Genomic DNA, 23,039 nt, shown 5'->3' on the forward strand with positions numbered 1-23,039 from the left:
ATGCTTAAGGTTGTAGACCAGGGGTGTCCAACCTCAGCCCTTATCCAGTCAGGTTGTCAGGATTTCTGCAATGAAGAAGTATGAGATCTGCATATAATGGAGGTAATGCATGCAAATAGATCTCATGCATATTACATAAGAACATAAGAATAGCCATACTGGGTTAGACCAACGTTCTATCTAGCCCAGTATCCTGTTTCCAACTGTGGCCAATCCAGGTCACAATTATCTGGCAGAAACCCAAATAGTAGCAACATTCCATGCTGCCAATTCCAGGGCAAACAGTGTCTTCCCCATGTCTATCTCAATAGCAGATTATGGACTTTTCCTTCAGGAACCTGCGGACATCCTGAAAATCTAACTGGGTTGTAGCCCTTGAGGACCAAAGTTGGACACACCTGTTGTAGACCATTGACCATTGTAGTAGCCACCCTCTAGATTGTATCCATCTCATTTATATCTTTTCAAAGGTGTGATTTCCACAATTGTACACAGTACTCCAAATTAGAGGCCGACTGAAACCAAATCTGTGGCTGAAATTTGTTGCTCAGTTTCAGATACTACTACCACTGCTATAAATCATTTCTATAGCGCTACCAGATGAAGCCAAAACTGGCAGCCTGACCCACCCCCTGCACAGAACAATCCATCACTCCTCCCCTCTCCTTCCTGTGCACAGACTGAGTCCTCTCCATTGCCCCCACGCATTAGAGGAAGCCTTCCCTCCCCACCATGCACAGCGCGAGCCCCCCTCACCTCCTATGGGCCTACTGTCCATCCTTGATGGTCTTTGAAGGTGGTCAGGGCAGGAGTGATACCTAGTCGCTCCTGTCTGTGTCCTCTCTACCGCCAAAATGGTTGCTGCGATCTCTAGCGGCACTCATAAGACTGCCACTGGAGGTCATGGCAGCCATTTTGAGCTTGGAGCCGGCGTGGCCTCTACTCCAAATAAAGTCTGATGAGAGACTTATACAGAGACACTATCACCTCCTTTTCCTGCTGGTCATTCCTCTTCCTGTGAATCCAAGCATTTTATTACAAAGCCTGAAGGCTGGTTATACTTTTGGGAAATTTTCAAAGGAAAAGTATGTATAAACTTTGCACCTGGCAAGACTCTTATGGAGCAGGTGAGTTCTAGCACCACACTGGAGATTGTAATAGAAAGGTAATAATGAATAATGACAGATCTGGATACAGTGGAATGAAGTTTTGTGCTTGAAAATGAATTAAACATTTTAATTGTTACTTTGTTTTTCCAAAAAATAACTGGATATTTTTAGAGGTTGTGATATCCAATCTTTCATTTGAATAATACCAAAATGTACATAGATATGATTGTCTATAACCAGTCACAATAGCATGCAAAGTCTGATGGATACATTTATACCTGCTCCAAGACCGGTGTAAATGTGTGTATGCACTCCTACCAGCAGAGGGAGACTGAGAACACTAAAACTGTAACAATGTATAAGCCACCTGCCAACCCCCAAGCAGCCAGTAAATCAGTAACAAAGCAGAAAAGAACAATCAAACACATAAAACGAATACATAGAACCCTGTACTCAGAACTAAAAACAGGCACGAATGTGCTTCTGTCGACCAAACGCCAAAGCGCTGCGGTCCACCCCTGACAATGCAGAGGCTGCTACCACTGAACTTCAGAAAACGAGAAGTTCAGAACTAAAGACCTATCAGCCATAGCAACCCTAAGGCACAAAACCAAAACCAGTCTGCAGACCACACTAGACTAAAACATACCGGGTGGGTTCTTGACCGGTCTGGAGGGTCTAGAGCAGTGGTGTGCTGGAGCCAGCTCGCACCGGCTCGCAAGAGCCGGTTGTTACATTTTGTACCGACTTGCAAGCCGGTTGTTTCCTACTGCGAACCGGCTCTCCTCCCTCCCTCCCGCCAGCCCGATCGATCGATCAATCGCCCGCCCGATCCCTCAGTGTAACCGACCGTCACCTGACTCTTAATTCTTCGGCAAGGCAGGCAGTCTTGCCTGCCCGCTACCAGCGCTGACTCTCCCCTGCTGGTTTGCGCTTTAAAAATGGTCACTGAGACTTCCAGAGGAGGCCTCGCGAGACTTCTACTGAAGTCTCGGTGGCCATTTTGAAGCGCGAACCGGCAGGGGAGAGTCAGCGCTGGTAGCGGGCAGGCAAGACTGTCTGCCCCACCGAAGAATTAGAAGAGTCAGGTCGGTGAGGGACGGGACGGACCCGGAGGGAGGGAGGGAGAAGTCGCTGGTGAACATTTCGGGAGGGGTGGCAGGGGAGAGAAGGGAGTCCCTGGGCATGAGTGGATAGAGGGGAGAGAACTAAGGGTCGCGCTGGACATGGGTGGATGGAGGACAGGGGAGAGGAGGAGGGTCACTGGGTATGGGTGCATGCAGGGCAGGGGAGAGGAGGGTCACTGCTGGATATGGGTGGATAGAGGACAGGGGAAAGGAGGGTCACTGCTGGACATGGGTGCATGCAGGGCAGGGGAGAGGAGGGGAGAGAGAAGAAATGCTGGACATGGATGGAGGGGAGAAAAGAGTGAGGAAGGAGATGAGATGAAGGAAAAGGAAGAGAGGAGAAAATCTGCACATGGATGAAGAAAATAGGCAGAAGCTGAGGACCAGAAATGAAGAAGAAAGGAGGAAAGGAAAGAAATAAATGGAAAGGAAGCCCTGGAAACGGAGTTAAGAGGACAGATAGCAGCAGAATCAGATACTGGGCCAGCATGATCAGAAAAACAGTCACCAGACTACAAAGGTAGAAAAAAAAATCATTTTATTTTCATTATAGTGTTTGGAATATGTTCACTTTGAGAATCAGGTGCTCAGCATTAAAAGTTTATATTTATTTACTTATTTATGGCATTTTATCCCACATTAAACATGAATTAGATTGGAACCTGGGATCATTTAATTTTTTTTCCTGGAGGAATGCATTGCCACCCCCCCACCCCAGGCTCTCTCCCCGGCCATAGCCAGCTCTGCAATTTGGGGGGGCGCAGAGGGGGGCCAGGGGGGCACAGAGGGGGACCGGGGGGCACAGAGGGGGACTGGGGAGCGCAGAGGGGGACCAGGGAGAGAGCCTGTTATTAAACATTTACCAGCACACCACTGGTCTAGAGGAAAGAATATTAGCAGGTAAGGCCTAATTTCACCTTCCTCAGTGACCCTCCAGACCGGTCAAGATGCTTGGGTTATGCACTCCTACCAGCAGAGGGAGGTGGCTTACTCCTGGGCTGAAAGTAGTTTGATTCCTCCTCAAGATATTTGCAGAGCGGCTGTCTGGTCCTCTCTGCACTCTTTTGTGAAGCATTATAGGATTGATGTGCAGGCTAGAGAGGATGTGAATTTTGGTGCATTTCCAAGGTTGCTAAGGTATAAGACTCTGGTGAGATGGAGACCGCACCTTCAAAAAGATATAAACAGGACTGAGTCAGTCCAGAGAGCAGCTACTAAAATGGTCAGTGGTTTTCCTCATAAAGCGAATGGGGACATATTTAAAAATCTCAATATGTATACTTTGGAAGAAAGGTGGGACAGGGGAGATATGATAGAGACATGCAGCATAAATGCACAGGAGGCGAGTCTCTTTCAATTGAAAGGAAGCTCTGGAACGAGAGGGCATAAGATGAAGGTGAAAAGAGACAGACTCAGAAGTAACCTGAGGAAATTGTTCTTCACAGAACGGGTGGTGAATTCATGGAATGGCCTCCCAGTGGAAGTGGTGGAGATGAAAACAGTTTCTGAATTCAAGAGAGCTTGGGACAAGTACATAGGACCTCTAAGGGAGTGATAGAGAAAGTAGATGGCATGGATGGGCAGACTGGATAGGCCATATGGTCTTTATCTGCCTACATATTTCTGTTTCGATATAAGGTCCTCCCAAGGAATATCCCTAACCACACCCTCCTAAGGACAGCACATGATGTGACACCTGCCATTGAGCCTTCTCCTGGAATGCACTTCCTGAAAGGCTTCACTTAATGCAAGATTTATTTATTTATTTATTTATTTATTGCATTTGTATCCCACATTTTCCCACCTATTTGCAGGCTCAATGTGACTTACAGAGTTTGGTTATGACATAATCATTCCACGATATCAGATACAATTAGTAAAGTACCAAGACTTAGGTGAGGGAAGAGAGAAGGAATGTGTTAGGCAAGATATAGGTGGACTGTAGTGGTTGGGTGAGTTGGTGAGGTAGTTTGTAAGGCTATGGATTCTCTTTGTAGGCCTTGTTGAATAGATGTGTCTTCAGAGATTTGCAGAAATTAGTTATTTCATCGATAGCTTTCAGGGCTGTAGGTAGTGCATTCCACAGCTGCGTGCTCATGTAAGCGAAGGTGGTGGCGTGTATCAGCTTGTATTTTAGTCCTTTGCAGCTGGGGAAGTGCAAATTGAGAAATTTGCGGGATGATCTCATGGCGTTTCTGGGAGGCAAGTCCACGAGGTTTAGCATGTAGAATGGGGCATCTGCGTGAATGATTTTGTGTACAATTGTGCAGATCTTGAATGCAACTAGTTCCTTAAGTGGGAGCCAGTGAAGTTTCTCTCTTAGGGGTTTTGCACTTTCATATTTGTTTTTTCCAAATATGAGTCTGGCGGCGGTATTCTGGGCTGTTTGGAGTTTTTTGATGGTTTGTTCTTTGCAGCCAGCGTACAGTGCATTACAGTAGTCCAGATGAATTATTACCATAGATTTACCAAGGTACGGAAGATATATCTCGGGAAGAAAGGTTTTACTCTTTTGAGTTTCCACATGGCGTGGAACATCTTTTTCGTTGTGTTCTTCACGTGAGTATCAAGTGTGAGGTTTCGGTCGATGGTAACTCCTAGGATTTTTAGATTTTGTGTGACGGGGAGAGAACAGTATGGTGTGGTTATTGTAGAGTACTTGTTTTTGTTGTGTTGTGAGGTGAGTACGAGACATTGTGTTTTTTCTGCAATGAGTTTCAACTGAAATGCATCCGCCCAGGAGTGCATGATTTGGAGGCCTTGGTTGATCTCGTTGGTAATTTCATTTAGATCATGTTTGAATGGGATGTAAATCATGACGTCATCTGCATATATGTAGGGATTAAGGTTTTGATTGGCTAGAAGTTTGGCTAAAGGTATCAACATTAGGTTAAAGAGAGTTGGTGATAGTGGGGATCCTTGGGGAACTCCACCTTCAGGTGTCCATGGGGCTGATATGTCCGCATTCGTTGTTACTTGGTATGATCTTGTGGTCAGGAATCCTTTGAACCATTTAAGAACTGTACCTCCTACTCCAAAGTATTCTAGTATATGTAGTAATATTCCATGATTAACCATGTCAAAGGCGCTGGACATGTCGAATTGTAGGAGGAGTATGTTGTTACCAGTTGCAATTGCTTGTTTGAATGAGTTCATTGCAGATTAGCTCTACTTAAGGAAGCAAATAAAAGCTTGGCTCTTCTCTCAAGCTTTTAATGGAAGATGTAACTAAATAGCTAGTGATATACAGAAGGACTAACACCAGCTGCACATACTATAGCAGGACTTGCTTATCCACTCCTACCTTAGCTGAGATCATAATTGTGCACCTTTCTGTCTTCATATGTAACTTTCTTTAAGTTAGTCCCCTTATTTTCTAATTCTACTCTGTCTTATCTCTCTATATGTTCCACCTTCACTTACACCCTATGCTGTCTTTTATTGAGTATTGTGTTGACATTGTAAGTAGCACATTATGCCATACTATGTACTGTTGTTGGAACATTTTTACTGCTGTAATTGTCTATTGCCTATGTTCAATTTATTCTTGATGTACACCTCCTTGAGTGAATTTCTTCAAAAACGTGGCAAACAAATAAACACACTCCACCCCTATCACCTACATACTGATCTTTTCACTGTGGGTACTTATAGGCCCATATTTGGCAGCACAATTTTATAAATCCTTATACCACATTTAAAACAGGCTTTTGACATGGAAAATGACCCCCAATGTGTGTATTATTATCTATGCATAGTTCTTTAATTAATATAGTAAAGCATATCACAATCTTCAATGTATCTGATTTGAAAATGAAAACAGCAGTTTATATCAGATATCACCTACCTATCTCCAGAAGGTATATCTGAGGCACATGCGAGGTATTTTGTATCATCTAGAAATTGCTGGTTTTCCAAATTTTCTTCACAATCTACTGCTGAAGGCTCAATAATATCATTCCTTTTGGAGTCACTCAACCACTGTAAGATACAAATGACCGTCAATCACAATATTGTGAAGTAATTTCCAACATTTAATGATTCTGAGAGATAATGTTGACAGCAGGAGGCATTCAGGCCCTCTACTCTCTCACCAGTCTCTCACCATGGGTATTCTACAGAATACAGCGGATCCTAATTTTCAGCTCATGCAATGGAAGACCCCACCTCTGAAATGCCCATCCCTTTTATGAGCTACAAAACTCAAGTGCAGACAAAAAGAGTTTTCCATTCAACTCAAGTTTAGATTTTCTTTGGGGAAGTCAGGCTCCAAAGCAGTTTACTAAGGCAAACTGGTTATCTGAAAATTGCCTTCCTTAGCTGTATCTAGAAGGATGTACAATAACCCAACTGTAACAACATTTTTTAAATCTTATGTCGTTTATAGATATATCTTGTTTGTAGGTAGAAAGGAAGAAGATGTCCAACTACACTGTATAGCTGAGCAAGTTTCTTCATGAGGGTGAAGGATTTCTACTTCATACAGTTGAATCCAATGTCTTCTATGATGACAAAGTGCATAAAACATTGTTCTACAAGGTCAAGTTGCTTATAAAATTACCTCGGGGGGGGGGGGATTTTATAAAGCTTTTTCCACAAGTAAAGCATGTTTTATATGTGGAAAAGGGCTCTTTTAACACTGGGTGTGTGTATACAATCATATAAACTAGGAGATGGAAAGTCTGACCTACTTTTACATGACTAAAGAGTTTCAAATGTGGAAAACCATACCCAAGCCCAATGTAATTCTTTAATAAAAAAATCTTTCTAAGGTGCTTTACCAAAAGCATTTATCACCATTTAATACTTCATACACTTCCTCTTTCTATTTTTATTATTGTTTTTTATTTTCTATGTACTATTTTTTTTGCATAAAATGGAGGAAAAAAGTCTCAGCAGTCAAAGGTTCTTGCTGTGGAAAAAGGTCACACTTGACATGATCCACTCAATATCATTTTCATAAAAACCACAGCACTCAATCACTGGCCAAAAACCTCCAATAATTTTTATCTCTTTAATACTACTTTGATATTTTGCTCAAAAATAAATGTTTTAATTTATTTCTGCCTCTAAAACTTCTATCACAAAGCAAAAAAAGAAGCAACTATCTTACCCCCCTCCCCCCTTTTTTTTACAATGCCACACTAGCAGCTGTCGGTGCGGTAATGCTGACACTGCCCATTCAAAGTGAATGGGCAGTGTTGGAATTGCCATGCGGCAATCGCTAGCAAAGCTTTGTAAAAGGGGAGGGGGTTAATGAATTAAAACATTTTGAGCAAAATATCAAAGTGATATTGAAGAGATACAAATTAAAATTGATTGAAGGTTTATGGCCAATGATTGGTCTTAGTCACAAGGTGCTGTGGTTTTTTGAAAACGATGTTGAGTTGGTTATGTCAAGTGTGATCTTTTTCCACAGCATCAACCTTTGACAGCCGAGGACATTATTCCCCCGGATTCTATATAGTGCAATCAGAGTTGCGTGTGCAAATCAGGTCGTATTCTGATTAGTATGCACAACTTAATTATCTTAACAAGCCAATCAGTGCTGATAATTGATAACACTAATTGGCAGTAATTAGAATTTACATGCTGAAATTGCGAAGCGTATTCTGTAAAGTTCTACCGAGGCCTTTTTTCCCCCATTTTATGCACAAAAATAGTACATAGAGAATTAAAAACATAACAAAACAATAATAAAAATAGTAAGAGGAAGTGTATGAAGTATTAAATGGTAATGAATGGTTTTGGTAAAGAACCTTAAACGTATTTTTAGTAAAGAATTACATTGGGCTGGTGTATGGCTTTCCACATTTCAAACTCTTTAGCTACACTATTACTGTGGAATACTTCTTTTACTTGGATCACGTGTAGGCATTCCTTGGGGCATAATCTGGGCATATAATATTTTTAATGTTATTTTTTATTAAATTTTATATTACAACTCAATAAGATGCATCTTGTTCACAACATCAGGAAAGAAAAGAGGAAATAATATAAAATAATAGAACACTTTCCTGAGACCAGTCCACCCACATTGTGGGAGGAAGAATACACAGTATTGGAAAAAAAGGACCCTAAGTCCCAAACAGGAAAAAAAAAAAACAGGTTTCCCACTTAACCAATAGCTAACTCTTCACAAACACAAGCTAGTTTTCTCCATTGGGAGGTGAAACTTCCACAGGCTTAATAACCATTCTGCTATTTAACAGATTGATACTTGATTACATGTTTACATGGGAAGTTCAATCAGAACAGTCCTCCTAACTACAATGCTCTGTCTCATTGGGGAAGGGGTTTTGGATTTAGCTCATGCCACTTCAGTAGCAGCTCAAGGTGAGTAACATTCAGGTACAGTAGGTATTTGTCTATCCCCAGAGGCTTACAAACTAAGTTTGTATGACTTGCCCAAGGCTACAAAGGAAGAATTTTGATGGATGGATGTACTTTATAAACTATGCCTGTATGTGCATATGTTTACACCTTCAGAGCAAGTTCAAATCAGCCTAAAGGCACGTAGACATCTATGTTGCCTTCACAGACTAAGCACTTTTTAAACCACCTATGGATGCCCTTTTATAAAATGTACCTTTGTAGTATATATTTATGGTTTTAGTTTGGGGCCTGGATATTCATAAAGTCCCTCATGAGCAACTCTTCAGGAAAACAAATTCATAAGATAGGAGGTGATGCCTTATTATGGACTAGTAAATGGCTAAAGCATGGGATTATGGATGTACATAAGATATAAATAACCATGCTACACAGAAACATAGACATATAGGCCCCGATATTCTGACCGCAGGAGATAGCCGGCCTGTTTTCCATGGTCCGCGCTGAACCCAGAATTCAATGTCGGGCTGTTTCTGGCAACAGGCACTGAATTTCCAGTTTAACTTTGGCCTGTTTCACCTTAACCAGCCAAGCCAATTTTCAGCACTGGCCGGTTAAGTTGGAGCAGGCCAAAGTTATTCCACCTATTGTGGTGGCCAAATATGGCCGCCAAACTTAGCCAGCCCCGCAACGAAAATCGTGAGATAGCCAGTTATATCACTTGAAATAACCGGCTATCTTTAAACCACTAACTGGTGATATTCAGTGCCGGACAGCTGGCTATCCGACGCTGAATATTGCCAGAGAGCCGGTTAGGTGCTGTTTCGGCGGTTATTTCCCTTTAAATATCAGGTGGATAGAAAATGATGGTGGATAAAAGCCATATGGCCTTTCAAGTCCGCTCATCCATAGCGACTACTAAGTTCTGCAATTGTTTCCTCTCTCTTACAGATTCTCTGTGCTTGTCCCATGCTTTCTTGAATTCATCTACAGTTCTTATCCAGTGGCGTTCCTAGGGGGGGGGGGCGGTGGGGGCGGTCTGCCCCGGGTGCATGCCTCTGGGGGGGGGGGTGCCACATGCCTGTCAGCGCCGCTCGTTCCATGCTCCCTCTGCCCCGGAACAGGTTACTTCCTGTTCCGGGGCAGAGGGAGCATGGAACGAGCGAAGCCGACTGGTGCACGGCATCCCTCAGCAGGTAAAAATACACCCAGGGGGTGTCGTTTCGCCGGCGGGAGGTGTCATTTCGCCGGGGGGGGGGGGCGCTGCTCCTGGGGGGGGGGGCATCGACGATCCACCCCGGGTGTCAGCCGCCCTAAGAATGCCACTGTTCTTATCTTCACCATTTAGGCTGTTCCACGCATCCATCACCCTGTCCATAAAGAAATATTTCCTTAGACTACTCCTGAGTCTATCCACCTTTATCTTATGGTTCCTCATTCCATAGTTTCCTTTCAATTGAAAGAGGCCCACTTCCTGTGTATCTATGCAATGGAGATATTTAAAAGCCTTTGTCTTATTGCCCCTTTCCTTTCTTTCTTCCGAAGTATGTAGATTGAGATAAATATGCTTTTTGATGAAGCCATTGATCATTTTGGTAGCTACACTCTGGACCATCCTTTTTGTATCTTTGGTGCAGTCTCTCAAATTGTGCATAGTACTCCAAATGAGATCTGGCCAGAGACTTATGCAGAGGCACTGTCACTTCCTTTTTCCTGCTGTTCATTCCTCTCCCTATGCACCCAAGCATTCTTCTGGCTTTTGCTGTCATTTTTTTTTCTATCTGTTTGGTCATCTTAAGATCATCAAATATGATCACATCTAGGTCCTGTTCTTCTTTTGTGAATAGAAGTACTTCACCCCCATATTGTACTGCTCCCTTAGGTTTTTGCAACTCAAATGCCTGACCCTTCATTTTTTATCACTAAATCTTAGCTGCCAAATTTTAGACCAAGTTTTGCTAAATCCATCTTCATGCTATCTACCCCTTCGAGAGTGTCTACCTTCTTGCAGAAGATGACTTGCAAAAAGGCAAACCTTACCAGTCAGCCTTGCATAATATTAATTACAAAATTGTTAAAAAGAACTGAACCAAGGTACCACTCTTACCCTCAGAGTGAACTCTATTTACCACTACTCTATGTTGCCTCCCACTGAACCAGTTTCTAACTCAGTCACTTTAGGGCCCAATACCAAGAGCACTTAGTTTATTTATAAGTCAGCTATCGTGAACCATGTCAAAGGCTTTGATGAAATCTAAGTATAAAACATCTAGTGTTCACCCTCAATCCAACTCTCTGGTCACCCACTCACTCACTTCATAATATCCAATTGTCGAATTCAAAACCATAAAAATGATGCATAGTATTAACACTAATACTTCCTCAAAATATCTGAGGGATTACAAAAAAAATGCACCTGTGTAACTGGACATGAAAGTCAAGATGACAATTTCTTTTATTGATTGATTTACAAAGGCTAATAGCCCGCACTATCCACAACTCTAGGCGGGTAACAAATGAAACATACACAAATACATAATACACAAAAACATAAAACAATAAAAGGTTAAAAACAAAACCAAGACATAAAAACATTTTTAAAAAAAACCAAGAATACCTGCCATTGCTACATTAGTAAATATCTTACGAGATAGAATAAATCGAAGGGGATACACGTGAACTGTGAGTAATAAATAATTACCTTTAGCTTTTGAGTGAGGAATTCATCAAAAGACTTCTGAGTCTCTTGGGCTTCCAGCTCTGCTCTGTGCCTCAGGGTTGCCAGCTCTTGTTCTTGATGCTGCTGATGGATCTAGTCATGGCAGAAAATATCTTGAGCTGCACCTTCACTTCAAGACTGGGCAGTATAATTAAGCCACAGATTTGCTACACTTCCATGGGTTAAGGAAGCTGTAGCTCTATCACCAAATATAATCCTCATGGTTGTTTCTCTAACCTTGTTAGCAAGTACTGGGTTCAGCAAAAAAAAAAAAAAAAAAAGGTCTGATGTATCAAAAATGCACTTACAGTAAGAGGCAAAAAAATGCTCACACAGAGACACTTAAAGCATGCTTCACAGCTGCCCTTAAAATTCTTTTCTCTGAGAGCTTCTTTTGCATGGTTGGAAGTTGAGCCCATTTTGGCAGTAGCCTGGTGAGGCCACTTTCTTTGTCCATGCAAAACTCTTTCCAATAGTAAAGTTTAAAAAGGATTGGTTGTGACCCTTTCCAAATCAAATGACACTAGACACACATACCTTCAGTTTTCTGATTAGATCAAGGCTTCTTTGTTGTACGTTGTGCAAACAGTCTCTATAGTTCTTTTCAGGATATGTGTAGTTTTCATCACCGTTACCTATCAATAGATTTTTTAAAAGGCATGATCATAAAATACAATGAATTTGAAATACACTGGTAGAACAGATAGTTGATAACCATTGTTATTTCTGTGAAACATAAGAACATAAGAATAGCCATACTGTGTCAGACCGATGGTTCATCTAACCTGCTTCCAATAGTGACCAATCCAGGTCACAAGTACCTGGCAGAATACAAAACAGTAGCAAGAGTCCATGCTACCAATCCCGGGCAACCAGTGGCTTCCCCCATGCCTATTTTAATAGCAGACTATGGACTTTTCCTCCAGGACCTTATGCAAAACCTTTTTTTAACCCAGACACATTAACCACTGTTACCACATCCTCCAGCAATGAGTTCCAGAGCTTAACTATTTGTTGAGTGAAATATATTTTCTCTTATTTGTTTTAGAAGTATTACCATATAACCTCACTAGGTGTCCCCTAGGCTTTGTACTTTTTGAAACAATAAACAATCTATTCACGTTTACCCGTTCTGCTTCACACAGGATTTTGTAGACCTCTATCATATCCTCCCTCAGTCATCTCTTCTCCAAGCTGAACAGTCCTAAGAAGCCTTTCTTCATATGAGAGAAATTCTATCCCCTTAATCATTTTGGTTGCCCTTCTTTGAACCTTTTCTAATTCCACTATATCTTTTATGAGATACGGTGACCAGGATTGCACACAATACTTAAGATAAGGTTGTTTCTTGCAGCGATACAGAAACAATATGAAGGGGCAATTTCGAAAGGTCATCTGAGTGCCAGAAAAAGTCTAGCATAAAACGTACAAAAATAACCCCATCCATCTCACAACCATTTTTGAACAGGAAAAACCTTGGGGTTTCCTGTTCAAAAATACTTGAGAAGGATGTCTTTATGCTGGAGACATCCATCCTGATCAACCATTTTACAAACTGAGGGGTCTATTACTAAATCTTAGCTCAAGTTATCTGTAGCAGAGCCCATTTTATTCCTATGGGCCCTGCTGCAGATAACTCGAGCTAAGCTTTAGGCAAAGACCCTATGAAACATTTAAATTGTAAACGGGAGAACACAAGGCATTTTATGAAAATGGCCATCGAGATATCTCGTGAGGCGTTTGGGCCTTCATTTTATTTCCTTATCACACAAATACCCTTGCAGAGCAGAAGAGTAGCCTAGTAGTTAGTACAGTGGACTGTAAAGCAAGGGACGCAGGTTGAAATCCCACTGCAACTCTCTTTTTTCCCTCTAGGACCAGAAAAATACCTACTGTACCTGAATGAACACCACTTCAATAGCCTTCAGGCTTACAGGTGTCCTATATCTTTTGGTACACTAAATATTTTTCTATTTCTGGAGGGAGTCCCAGAAAAAAAAATTACTAGAGTTACAATGGGATTTTAACCTGTGTCCTTTGACTACACTGCATTAACCACTAGGCTACTCCTTTGACTTGCTTGCTGCTTTGTTCAGAATGGCCATAATACTTGCAACTTGCACAGAGCCTGGTTTTCCTTTCTGGTTTAATTTTCAGGGGAGAGGGAGAGGGATAGCAACCACTGGGAGATTAAGGAGAGGTCATGCCGTAATTCCTCCAGGGGTCAGCTGCTGAATCAGTGCACTTTTTTGTAACTTGGACATGACTGAAACAGGTCTAGATAAAAAACGTCCTTCTTTTCTTCCCTTTTGAAAATCACTGGTGAATGTCCTACTTTTGGGCCCTCCCTAGTCCCGCCCCCCCCCCCCCCAAAAAAAAAAGTCCCCTTGCTATTTAGACTAACTGCATTCTGAAACTTTCAAATTCCAACTTTCCAAAATGGGATGTGAATGTTTTTAGCAGGTGTACATCTGCTTTGAAAATAAGCACCATACTCCACACTCCAGATTTTGTAACACATGTATAGGTGATGTAAATGTACATCTGAACATCTGTGCAGATTAATAGAGGACCAAAGAGGGAAGACAATATATCTAACTGGATACAAAGTGATATCCTGCAGATGGTAAAATGTGCAAGACTGACAGCTTGATGATATTCTTGGCAGTGTTGGTTTTTATCTGCCATTATCTACACTGTTAGTTTGTATCTATTATTATAATTATCAGTTACATTGATAGTAAAATCAATACACAAATTGTAATTGTTGTTGTTTTATGTATGTATGATATATTATTGTGAGTGTTAGCCTGTAAGCCACTTAGAAATGTATGAATAGGTGGATTATAAATATTAAATGAAATGAAATATAATGCTGTCATGAGAGTGTGCTACTTTACAATAGTGAAACATTGTTTCTTAGGGTTCTCTTACACATTAAAAAGCAGCAGTAATAATAAATCCAGATACTAAAATGCAACTTCACAGGCAAAATGCTGTGATCAATAGGCTTGTCTGTTTGATCCCAATATATTACCAGCCTATTGGGTTAAAATGTTAAGAAGACACATGACAAACACGAGTTGGAAGGGTCTCCTTATCCTGCCCTCTCTCAGCTCACATCATGACACATTCTTTCCACATCTGATCACTATGTAAACAATTGCTTCTCGCAAAATGAATCACTCACCATGCTGAACAAGAAATACAGCAAACATAATCTCTGGTCATATGCCGCCTTTCATTCCAGCATATTGGAAAATAGGAGGCTGTGTTTAAGGACAAGGTCCTTTTGGATATTTCGCTTCATTTTACTGTACCATTAACCCACTTGCTGGCCAAGATACTAAAAGAGCCTTTTCAGTATCACTGGTTGAAAGGTGGCAAAGCTGAAATGTCTACACATGGTTTGAAAGAAGCACAGCAATAAAACAGCTTGACCATGGTAAGGCATAAGTACATAAGTAATGCCACACTGGGAAAAGACCAAGGGTCCATCGAGCCCAGCATCTTGTCCACGACAGCGGCCAATCCAGGCCAAGGGCACCTGGCGAGCCTCCCAAACGTACAAACATTCTATACATGTTATTCCTGGAATTGTGGATTTTTTCCAAGTCCATTTAGTAGTGGTTTTTGGACTTGTTCTTTAGGAAACCATCTAACCCCTTTTTAAATTCTGCTAAGCTAACCGCCTTCACCACGTTCTCCGGCAACGAATGCCAGAGTTTAATTATGCGTTGGGTGAAGAAACATTTTCTCTGATTTGTTTTAAATTTACTACACTGTAGTTTCATCGCATGCCCCCTAGTCCTAGTATTTTTGGAAAGCGTGAACAGTTCCACCTGTTCCACTCCACTCATTATTTTATATACCTCTATCATGTCTCCCCTCAGCCGTCTCTTCTCCAAGCTGAAAAGCCCTAACCTCCTTAGTATTTCTTCATAGGGAAGTCGTTCCATCCCTGCTATCATTTTAGTCGCCCTTCGCTGCACCTTTTCCAATTCTACTATATCTTTCTTGAGATGCGACGACCAGAATTGAACACAATACTCAAGATGCGGTCGCACCATGGAGCGATACAACGGCATTATAACATCCTCACACCTGTTTTCCATACCTTTCCAAATAATACCCAACATTCTATTCGCTTTCCTAGCCACAGCAGCACACTGAGCAGAAGGTTTCAGTGTATTATCGACGACAACACCCAGATCCCTTTCTTGGTCCGTAACTCCTAACGTGGAACCTTGCATGACGTAGCTATAATTTGGGTTCTTTTTTTCCACATGCATCACCTTGCACTTGCTCACATTAAATGTCATCTGCCATTTAGCCACCCAGTCTCGTAAGGTCCTTCTGTAATTTTTCACAATCCTGTCGCGAGTTAACGACTTTGAATAATTTTGTGTCATCAGCAAATTTAATTACCTCGCTAGTTACTCCCATCTCTAAATCATTTATAAATATATTAAAAAGCAGCAGTCCTAGCACAGACTCCTGAGGAACCCCACAAACTACCCTTCTCCATTGTGAATACTGCCCATTTAACCCCACTCTCTGTTTCCTATCCTTCAACCAGTTTTTAATCCACAATAGGACATTTCCTCCTATCCCATGACCCTCCAATTTCCTCTGTAGCCTTTCATGAGGTACCTTGTCAAAGGCAGAGAGAGAAATCTAGATACTGGGATTGCCTTAACTTTAATCTCAGTTTTATGCCCACTATAGTCCATTCTCCAAAATTAAACTACAAAATAGTAAATTTCACCTGCCACAAATTTTATCATTGATGAAGGCATGTACTTGGGTTCAAATCCAAGCAATGTGAAATTATGGTAGGAATCACAGAGAATGGTCTCAGATCTAGCAACTTTGTGGCTATTTATTCATCGCTGATGTAGCTTGCATGGTGTGTTTCCTCAAAATCTGATAATAGGAGGGTCATTTTCAAAAGTCATTTATCCATCTAAATGGCAGTTATACACTTAGAAGCTACACACATTCTGGCCAATATTCAGACAGTGGTGGTCAGTGTTTTTATGTCCGCTGCTGGTTGTATTCCTGGATAATCAATGCCGAGTAATTGCTGCTAAAATTTGTGCAGTTAACTACAGTATTCAGCCCTTAACCTCATAACACAGTAACATGGTAACATAGTAGATGACGGCAGATAAAGACCTGTATGGTCCATCCAGTCTGCCCAACAAGATAAATTTGTATATGCTACTCTATATGTATACCTGACCTTGATTTGTCCTTGCCGTTTTCAGGGCACAGACCATAGAAGTCTTCCCAGCACTAGCTTTGTTTCCCAATTACCTGTGTTGCCACCCAATCTCTGCTAAGCTTCTGTGGATCCATTCCTTCTGAGCAGGATTCATTTGTGATTATCCCATGCATTTTTGGATTCCGTTACCGTTTTCATCTCCACCACTTCCCGCAGGAGGGCATTCCAAGTATCCACCACTCTCTCCGTGAAAAAATACTTCCTGAAGTTTTTCCTGAGTCTGCCCCCTTCAACCTCATGTCATGTCGTCTAGTTCTACCGCCTTTCATTCTCCAGAAACCATTTGTTTGCAGATTAATATCTTTCAAATATTTGAACGTCTGTATCATATCACCCCTGTTTCTCCTTTCCTCCAGGGTATACGTGTTCAGGTCAGCATACATGAACCGCATAAAGACGGGACTGCTTTTTATGCAGCCCAATTTAGGCAGTTATCTGTGGTCAAGGACTGAATATTGGTACTTAACTGTATAAGTGCCGACACAGCTCCTGGAATGCCCACAAGTTAGCTGGTTTCGGATTGGGCACTAATTGCACATATTCAGCAGCAGTGACTGGTTCAGTGCCAGTGACCCAGTGGCATAGGTAGGGAAGCCCACGGGTGCCTGGGCCCCCCAAATTGGCTCTGCCCCCCCCCCATTTTGCTGGAGGGGGTCACACATGCTCAGTTTCATTAAAACGAGCGTGCACGGCATGACCGAAAATAGGACAGACAATGCGAGACCAGCACAGCACAAACACTTCTGCTAGCAGGGGTTGGAGACCCCCGCCAGCAAAGGTACTTTTGTGCAGCAGCGGTGGGGGGGCAATGGAGGTGAGGGGGGCAGCGGTGATGGGAGGCAGAAGCAGCGGCAGTGGGGAGGCAGGCCAAAATGTGCCCCCCCCCCCCACACACACACTTTTGGCTCTGGCTCCCCTCCTGTCGAGGTCTAGCTACACCCCTGTGCTGAATATTCACAGTTATCCCTGGACAAATGATTTAAATAGCTAGGAGCCTCTCCGGGCCATTTAAATCATTTTGGGGTCCTTTTACAGAGCGGCGGTAAGCCCAACGCAGGCTTACCGCACACTAATCTGGAACTTCCGCTGGTCGAACATGGGAGCTGATGGTAGTTCCAGCCTTAGCGTGCACCATTTGCCATACTATGGAAAATAGCCAGATATTTTCCAGCACGGCGCTAACCCAGCGGTAATCAGTCATTGCCGAAAGCTACCCAGTTACCTCTGGGTTACCATGGGAACACTTAACACCACCTCAATGGATGGCATTAAGTGCTCCCCCCCCCCCCCCCCCCCATGGCTATGCAGTAAGAGAAATCTTACTACATGACCGTGCCATTTTTTGGCCTTTTTACCTGCTGTGGTTGAAAGGACCGCAGCGCACAGCAAAAAGGGCCCCTACCGCTAGCCCCTTTTTGCCACAGCTTGGCAAAAGGACCCCTTTGAATATCGAGTGGACTGTTTTTCAAGCAAAAATTATTATACATAAAAAAGCAGGCAAATTTTCCCCGAGCAGTCTGAAAGAGAAAACAGGCTCACACTTTTCCCTTTGAGAACTAATGCAAAGTCTTGGATAAAGGTACTTTGCAGCTACCTGCTGTGCTTTGGAAATTGTCCCCATTCACCCAGCCATGTGGAGGTTACATGCTTTGCTGGTGACATCACAGTGAATGACAGCAATGAGAGTACAATTTGAACCTTGACCTCAAGCTTTCACACAAGTGCTCTACTGGTTAGCACACTGGGCTAAGACTGGAGAGAAGCCTTCTGGGGTAGGGGTTTAAGACTCCCCATGGACTTGCTCTTACCCCTCTGGAATGCAGTTGACATGCTGATATTAATTCAGTTTTCCCTATAAGCAACTTAACCAGATTTTTAGACATAGGCACTGTTGTCAGTTCAGAGGATTCCAGCTCTCCACCTAATAACGTTCCTTTTAAACATGCCAAAATCCAAATGGCAAGCAGATTTCTGCTATATCAAATAGCAACAGTCTAACAGATAAAGCTTTGCCATAGTTTGCACAGGAGGAAGTACCTAGCATAAAGGACATTTGGAAAATTAGAATTAACTTGTTTTAGAAAATAAATTTTTCCAAACCTGGATCAATAGCTGCTGACCCTTAAGTCTCATTCTCCAGATGCTTATTGTGGATTGTATGTACAATTACCTGACCCCTCAAAACAGCAAAGATAAAAATATGCACTCAGGTCCTTCTCACTCCTGGAGAATAGTCTTGTCTCTGGTTCCTGCCTCCTCCCTTATGACAGCTTCTCTGTATATTACTTTATATGTAAAAGGTGATGTCATGTTTAACTATTATAATAATGTCTTGGCTAAATGCAGCTTACCTGCTGATCAGTGAAAACTGATCAAACAAGTTCCCTGTTTACAGGGCTTAATTTACAGACAAAAAGCAAGTAGTGTGGAGACAGGGAGGGGTCAGGAGCAACAGGGGAAAGTGGTCTGGATTAGGGGGACTGTTCTCTGCTCTGCTCCACATGCACCCCCTGTCTCCCTCCACTCCTCTTTCCTGCAGGCTGCCTGGGAGGGGCTGAAGCAAAACACACCCTGCTGCAGGAAAAGAAGTGGCTCAACTAAGTTCCAGGCCCTTCCCCCAGAAATTAAGCCCTGCCCCGTTTACCTCCTCAAAAGACAAGGACAGGGAGACTCACAAGTATGATGTTTTGCAGTTCAGTACAGTAGTGAAAGAGGTGGGCTCCAGGACTGGCTCTGCCTGACATTTCTGATTGACTGAGTTTAGGGCAGCACTCAGAAGCAGATGATCAGAAGTCCCATGCTGTTCCAAACAGTGCTCTAAAAACAGCACCGGACAAGCGAGGGGCTATACCGTTGGCATAGGATTTACAGCGGTAGTAGCGTGCTAATTTGGCATGCTGCCCACTGAGCATTGGAGAGGAATAATAATGTACCTGTTTAGCATGCATTTGCATGTTATTAACGTTCAGAGCTGGCGAGCGCATTGTTACAAGTGCTCGCCAGCTCTGATCCTGGGACGCAAGCAAATGCAGGCCCTAGTCGGGTACTAATGGCATCTAGCACCCGTGTTTGATTTTGATCATATCTGGGCATCAGGCAGGCTGAGGCTGATAAAAATAGTACTCACCATCTGAGATTATTCATCCATTTTGTGAAACTGTCTATACTTCTGTTTGAGGCAGTGATTCCCAGACCTGTTCTAGTGACCCCATTAGGGCTTTGTGCAGGTTACGAAAAATAACAAACAAAAAATGTGGTTTGTTTTTGATGAGCTTTCTAAATTTTGCCTGATTTTCAGATTTTTATTTTTTAAGTATGTCTCACACATTCCTTTCAGTAGAAATAGATGACGGACCATGAGAGATCCCTGGATCTGTTTTAAAGTAGTTGTGGGGGGGGGGGGGGTTGAGATAGGGGACATTTACTTACTTACTTACTACTTAACATTTCTAAAGCGCTACTAGGGTTACGCAGCGCTGTACAATTTAACATAGCACAGTCCCTGCTCAAAGAGCTTACAATCTAAAGGACACGTGAACAGTCAGTCTGATAGGGGCAGTCAAATTGGGGCAGTCAGGATTTCCTGAAAGGTAAGAGTTAGGTGCCGAACGCAGCATTGAAGAGGTGGGCTTTAAGCAAAGACTTGAAGATGGGCAGGGAGGGGGCTTGGCGTAAGGGCTCGGGAAGGTTGTTCCAAGCATAGGGTGAGGCGAGGCAGAATGAGCGGAGCCTGGAGTTGGCGGTGGTGGAGAAGGGTAATGAGAGGAGGGATTTGTCCTGTGAACGGAGGTTTCGGGCGGGAACGTAAGGGGAGATGAGGGTAGAGAGGTAGTGAGGGGCAGCAGACTGAGTGCATTTGTAGGTAAGAAGGAGAAGCTTGACCTGAATGCGGTATCTGATTGGAAGCCAGTGAAGTGACCTGAGGAGAGGGGTGATATGAGTATATCAGTTCTGGCAGAATAAAAGACGTGACATGCTGTATTGAGGGGATGGAGGAAGAAATTAGTCCCAAGAACAGAGGGAAGAGAGAGAAAGAGAAAGATGACAGACAATGGGATGAAGGGAGGAAAGAGAGAGGGAGAGAAGTTGGATCCGGGGTGGTGGGGAAGGAGGGAAAGATACAGGATGGGAGGGCAGTCGGGAAGAAAGAGAGATGTTGGACCTGGGGATAGAAGGGAAGGAGGGAGATTGAGGTGCTGAACAATGGGGGGGGGGAGGGAAAAAAGATGCTGACTCATGTGGGTAGGAGGGAACAACAACAGGAAAGAGAGAGGGAGCAATGTTGGACCATGGGAGGGGGAGGGGAGGGAGAGAGGAGGAGAGATTAAGAACCACTGGGGAGGGGCAGGGGGAAGAGAGATGGGACAGGAAGATGATAGGTGAGAGTAAAATGAACAGGGAGATGTCAGGCCATGAGGTGGAAGAGGGAGAGAAAGTACTGGGCAACAAGACTGGAAGGAAGGAGAGGGCAGGGAAATACTAGAAATGGTGGAACCATGTGGGAGAGGCCAAAAGGGGTGGCAAGAGGAGGATAGTGAAATGCAGAGGTAACAACTATGTTTCAAACATTTTGAACAAATGTTTAAAAATGTTAACTGTTAGAAAAAAGTTTTAAAAAAGAAATTTGGTAATGGGGAGTAGATGAAAGATGGAAGAGAATAGGCGGGGGAAGGAGTGAGATGGGATATGGGACAGCTAGGGAATGAGAGAAAAAGACAGCAAGTTGATAGCTGAAAAGTTAAAAGAAGAAGGGTGAGAAAGAAGGTGAAAATTGAAGTGGACAGAGAGGCAGAAAATAGTTGAAAGGGAAAGATCAATATGTCAGAGATAGGTGTAGTAAAGAAATAGGACAAGACAGAAGAGAGGAAAAAAGACAAATGGACAGCAGCCATTGGAAAGAGAATTAACAGAACACAGGCAGGAAAGCAGAAAAGAAAAACTGGGACCAGCACGACAGAAAAATAAAATGTCCAGACAACAAATGTAGAAAAAAGTGTTTTATTTAAAATGTATTAACTGGAATATGTTAACTTTGAGATATGTACACTGCGGATGTCTTTGTATTGTGTTCAGCGGCATGACTATGGTTGACTGTGGGGAGAGACAGTGCTGAACCCAAAAGTGGGTGGGCACCAAATTTTCTTTCTATCCCCATTTAATTCAAAATATAAATACCTGAGCTGGCAGAGATCTCCAGATCCATCCAGATGAATACTTCCTCCTCCTTTGCCGTTTTGACAGCCAGAACTCTCCAAGCTCTGCAGCCAGCAGCAGTGTCCCTGAGCTGCTGCTGCCGCTGCCAGCCCACTTCTGTACATGTTTATACACGGGTGTGAAAAATGAGCATGCATGGGAGGAGGGGGCAACAGTGGCTGCAGCTGCTTGAGAACACAAATGCCAGTTGCAGAGCTTTAGAGAGCTCTGGCTGCTGGACCAGGGAGGAGGAGGAGGTGGTCTCCAGTTGGCATGGCTTGGGGATCTCTGCCAGCCACATCAAGAGTGGCAGCTAATTTTGGGGGCCTGAGCCCAAAATAAGGGGATCCATGCTCCCTCCCTCCCCCCTCCCCCCCCCCCCCCCCCCCCCCCCCCCCCCATGGCTCTGCCACTGATTGCTTTCAGCACAAAAGGAAGTGAATTTCTGTTATATTTCTTCAGTGTTGCAGTTTTAACTTTTCGGGGTTCCCAGTTCAATTTTGGTCTTCATATTTCTAATTCTAATTTCTGATCCCTTGTTCTGTATTTCATGAAGGCCTATCTGTGTTTTGTATGTAAAGAAGTCATTTAGTTGTTGTATAATATGTGGTAGTAATGGTGGGTGGGAAGATCGGGGGATAGGGGATCGGGGAGCCCCTCCTTAATTTCTGCCCTGGGCTCAGCATGCCTAAAACCAGTCCTGTATAGAGGTGATCTACAATAACAAAGCCCTTATTAGTCGCACACACATTCTGAAGACCCTTCCACCACCAAACACAGCAACAAAAATTCCATAACAACTCAGAAATTGTAAGAAATGTAAATAATATTTATTTGCTTTTAAACAGAGGAGCCCTTTTACTAAACGGTGTTAAGCATTTAATGCATGGTTAGCGCATTGTAACAGGTGACTGCACAAATGCATTAAGGTATGTGGTAATTTACCTGCTATCATGCATTAAACTGCGCATTATGCCATTTTTTGAATTTTTCTCTTGAGAGGGAATGGCATGGGTGGAGAGTAGGTATGGAAGCCTTAGCCAGCCAGCACATTTAACTTACAGTGCACAAACTGGCTAGACCAGTTAATGTGGAAGTACTTAGTGCCTGCTAACCTTCCTGCAGGTAGCATGTGAAAATGGAGTGGAGTAGCCTAGTGGTTAGTGCAGCAGACTTCAATCCTGGGGAGCTGGGTTTGATTCCCAGTGCAGCTCTTTGTGCCTCTGGGCAAGTCACATAACCCCCCATTGCGCCAGGTACAAATTAGTACC

General features: G+C 43.0%; 1 protein-coding gene across 1 annotated transcript in view; it reads right to left on the reverse strand.

The window, feature by feature from the left end:
- Positions 1-23,039, reverse strand: part of LOC115473023 (centrosome-associated protein 350-like) — a 161,039-nt gene that overhangs the window by 84,669 nt on the left and 53,331 nt on the right. The window contains exons 16-18 of the mRNA XM_030207618.1: positions 11,826-11,923; positions 11,271-11,381; positions 6,084-6,217 (exon numbers count right to left, since the gene is read on the reverse strand). Coding sequence (XP_030063478.1) covers positions 6,084-6,217; positions 11,271-11,381; positions 11,826-11,923 — 343 coding nt within the window. The remainder of the gene's footprint in view (positions 1-6,083; positions 6,218-11,270; positions 11,382-11,825; positions 11,924-23,039) is intronic.

This window comes from Microcaecilia unicolor, chromosome 6 (genome assembly GCF_901765095.1).
Source record: "Microcaecilia unicolor chromosome 6, aMicUni1.1, whole genome shotgun sequence".
In the NCBI taxonomy this organism is placed as follows: Eukaryota; Metazoa; Chordata; class Amphibia; order Gymnophiona; family Siphonopidae; genus Microcaecilia; species Microcaecilia unicolor.